This window comes from Lipotes vexillifer, unplaced genomic scaffold (genome assembly GCF_000442215.2).
Source record: "Lipotes vexillifer unplaced genomic scaffold, Lipotes_vexillifer_v1.1 scaffold1284, whole genome shotgun sequence".
In the NCBI taxonomy this organism is placed as follows: domain Eukaryota; kingdom Metazoa; phylum Chordata; class Mammalia; order Artiodactyla; family Lipotidae; genus Lipotes; species Lipotes vexillifer.
In genome coordinates, this window is record NW_006786528.1 from 94,848 (window position 1) to 95,600 (window position 753).

Genomic DNA, 753 nt, shown 5'->3' on the forward strand with positions numbered 1-753 from the left:
CTTTGGCCACGTGAACCGCCCCCCATTCACTTTTGCGCCAATCGGGCGACGCGGACGGATCCCGAGAGGGGCCAGGCTCCGCCGCCGCCGGCGCCGCTTCATAACGCGCCGTGCGTGACGTGAGGCACTCCTGTTGCAATGGCGAGCTAAGCCGGAGGATGTGCTGCGGAGGCGCCGGCCACGAAGAGGACCGGGGCGGGCGCAGCGCCAGCAGAGCCGAGCCAGCTGGGGGACGCGGGCTGGGCGGGACGGGGGCTCAGACTCGGCTGCCAGTGCCGTCGCCGTCGCGCTGGCCACTTGCCCCCGAGCGCGAGCGGGAGGAGCCGCCGCCGCCTCGCGCCCGAGCCGCCGCCGGCGCGCGCCGGGCATGGTCCCTTCTTAAAGGCACAGGCCGCGGCTGTGGGGGTGGGCGTGCGGAACAAAGCGCCGGCGCGGAGCCTGCGGGCGGCTCGAGGGCTGCGATGGGCACGGCGGGCCCGCGGCGGCCTCGGCGCTGCCCGGGCCGGGCCTCAAGGCGCTAGGGCGGGCTGGCCTCCGCGGGCGGGGGCGGCGGGCTGAGGGCGCGCGGAGCCTGCGGCGTCGGCGTCGGCGGCCCGGCGGGCGGAGCGGCGCTGGCATGGCAGTGCGCGGCCGGCGCGCCTGGCTCAGCGTGCTGCTCGGGCTCGTGCTGGGTTTCGTGCTGGCCTCGCGGCTCGTCCTGCCCCGCGCCTCCGAGTTGAAGCGAGCGGGCCCACGGCTCCGCGCCAGTCCCGA

General features: G+C 77.6%; 1 protein-coding gene across 1 annotated transcript in view; it reads left to right on the forward strand.

Annotated features, from left to right (window-relative positions):
- Positions 1–158: 158 nt before the first annotated feature.
- The window catches only part of LOC103083412 (chondroitin sulfate synthase 1-like), a gene marked incomplete at its 3' end in the record, with an annotated part of 15,281 nt that continues 14,686 nt past the window's right edge, over positions 159–753 (forward strand). Inside the window, exons 1-2 of the mRNA XM_007458855.1 lie at positions 159–358; positions 391–750. Of these exons, the coding sequence (XP_007458917.1) occupies positions 159–358; positions 391–750 (560 nt within the window). The remainder of the gene's footprint in view (positions 359–390; positions 751–753) is intronic.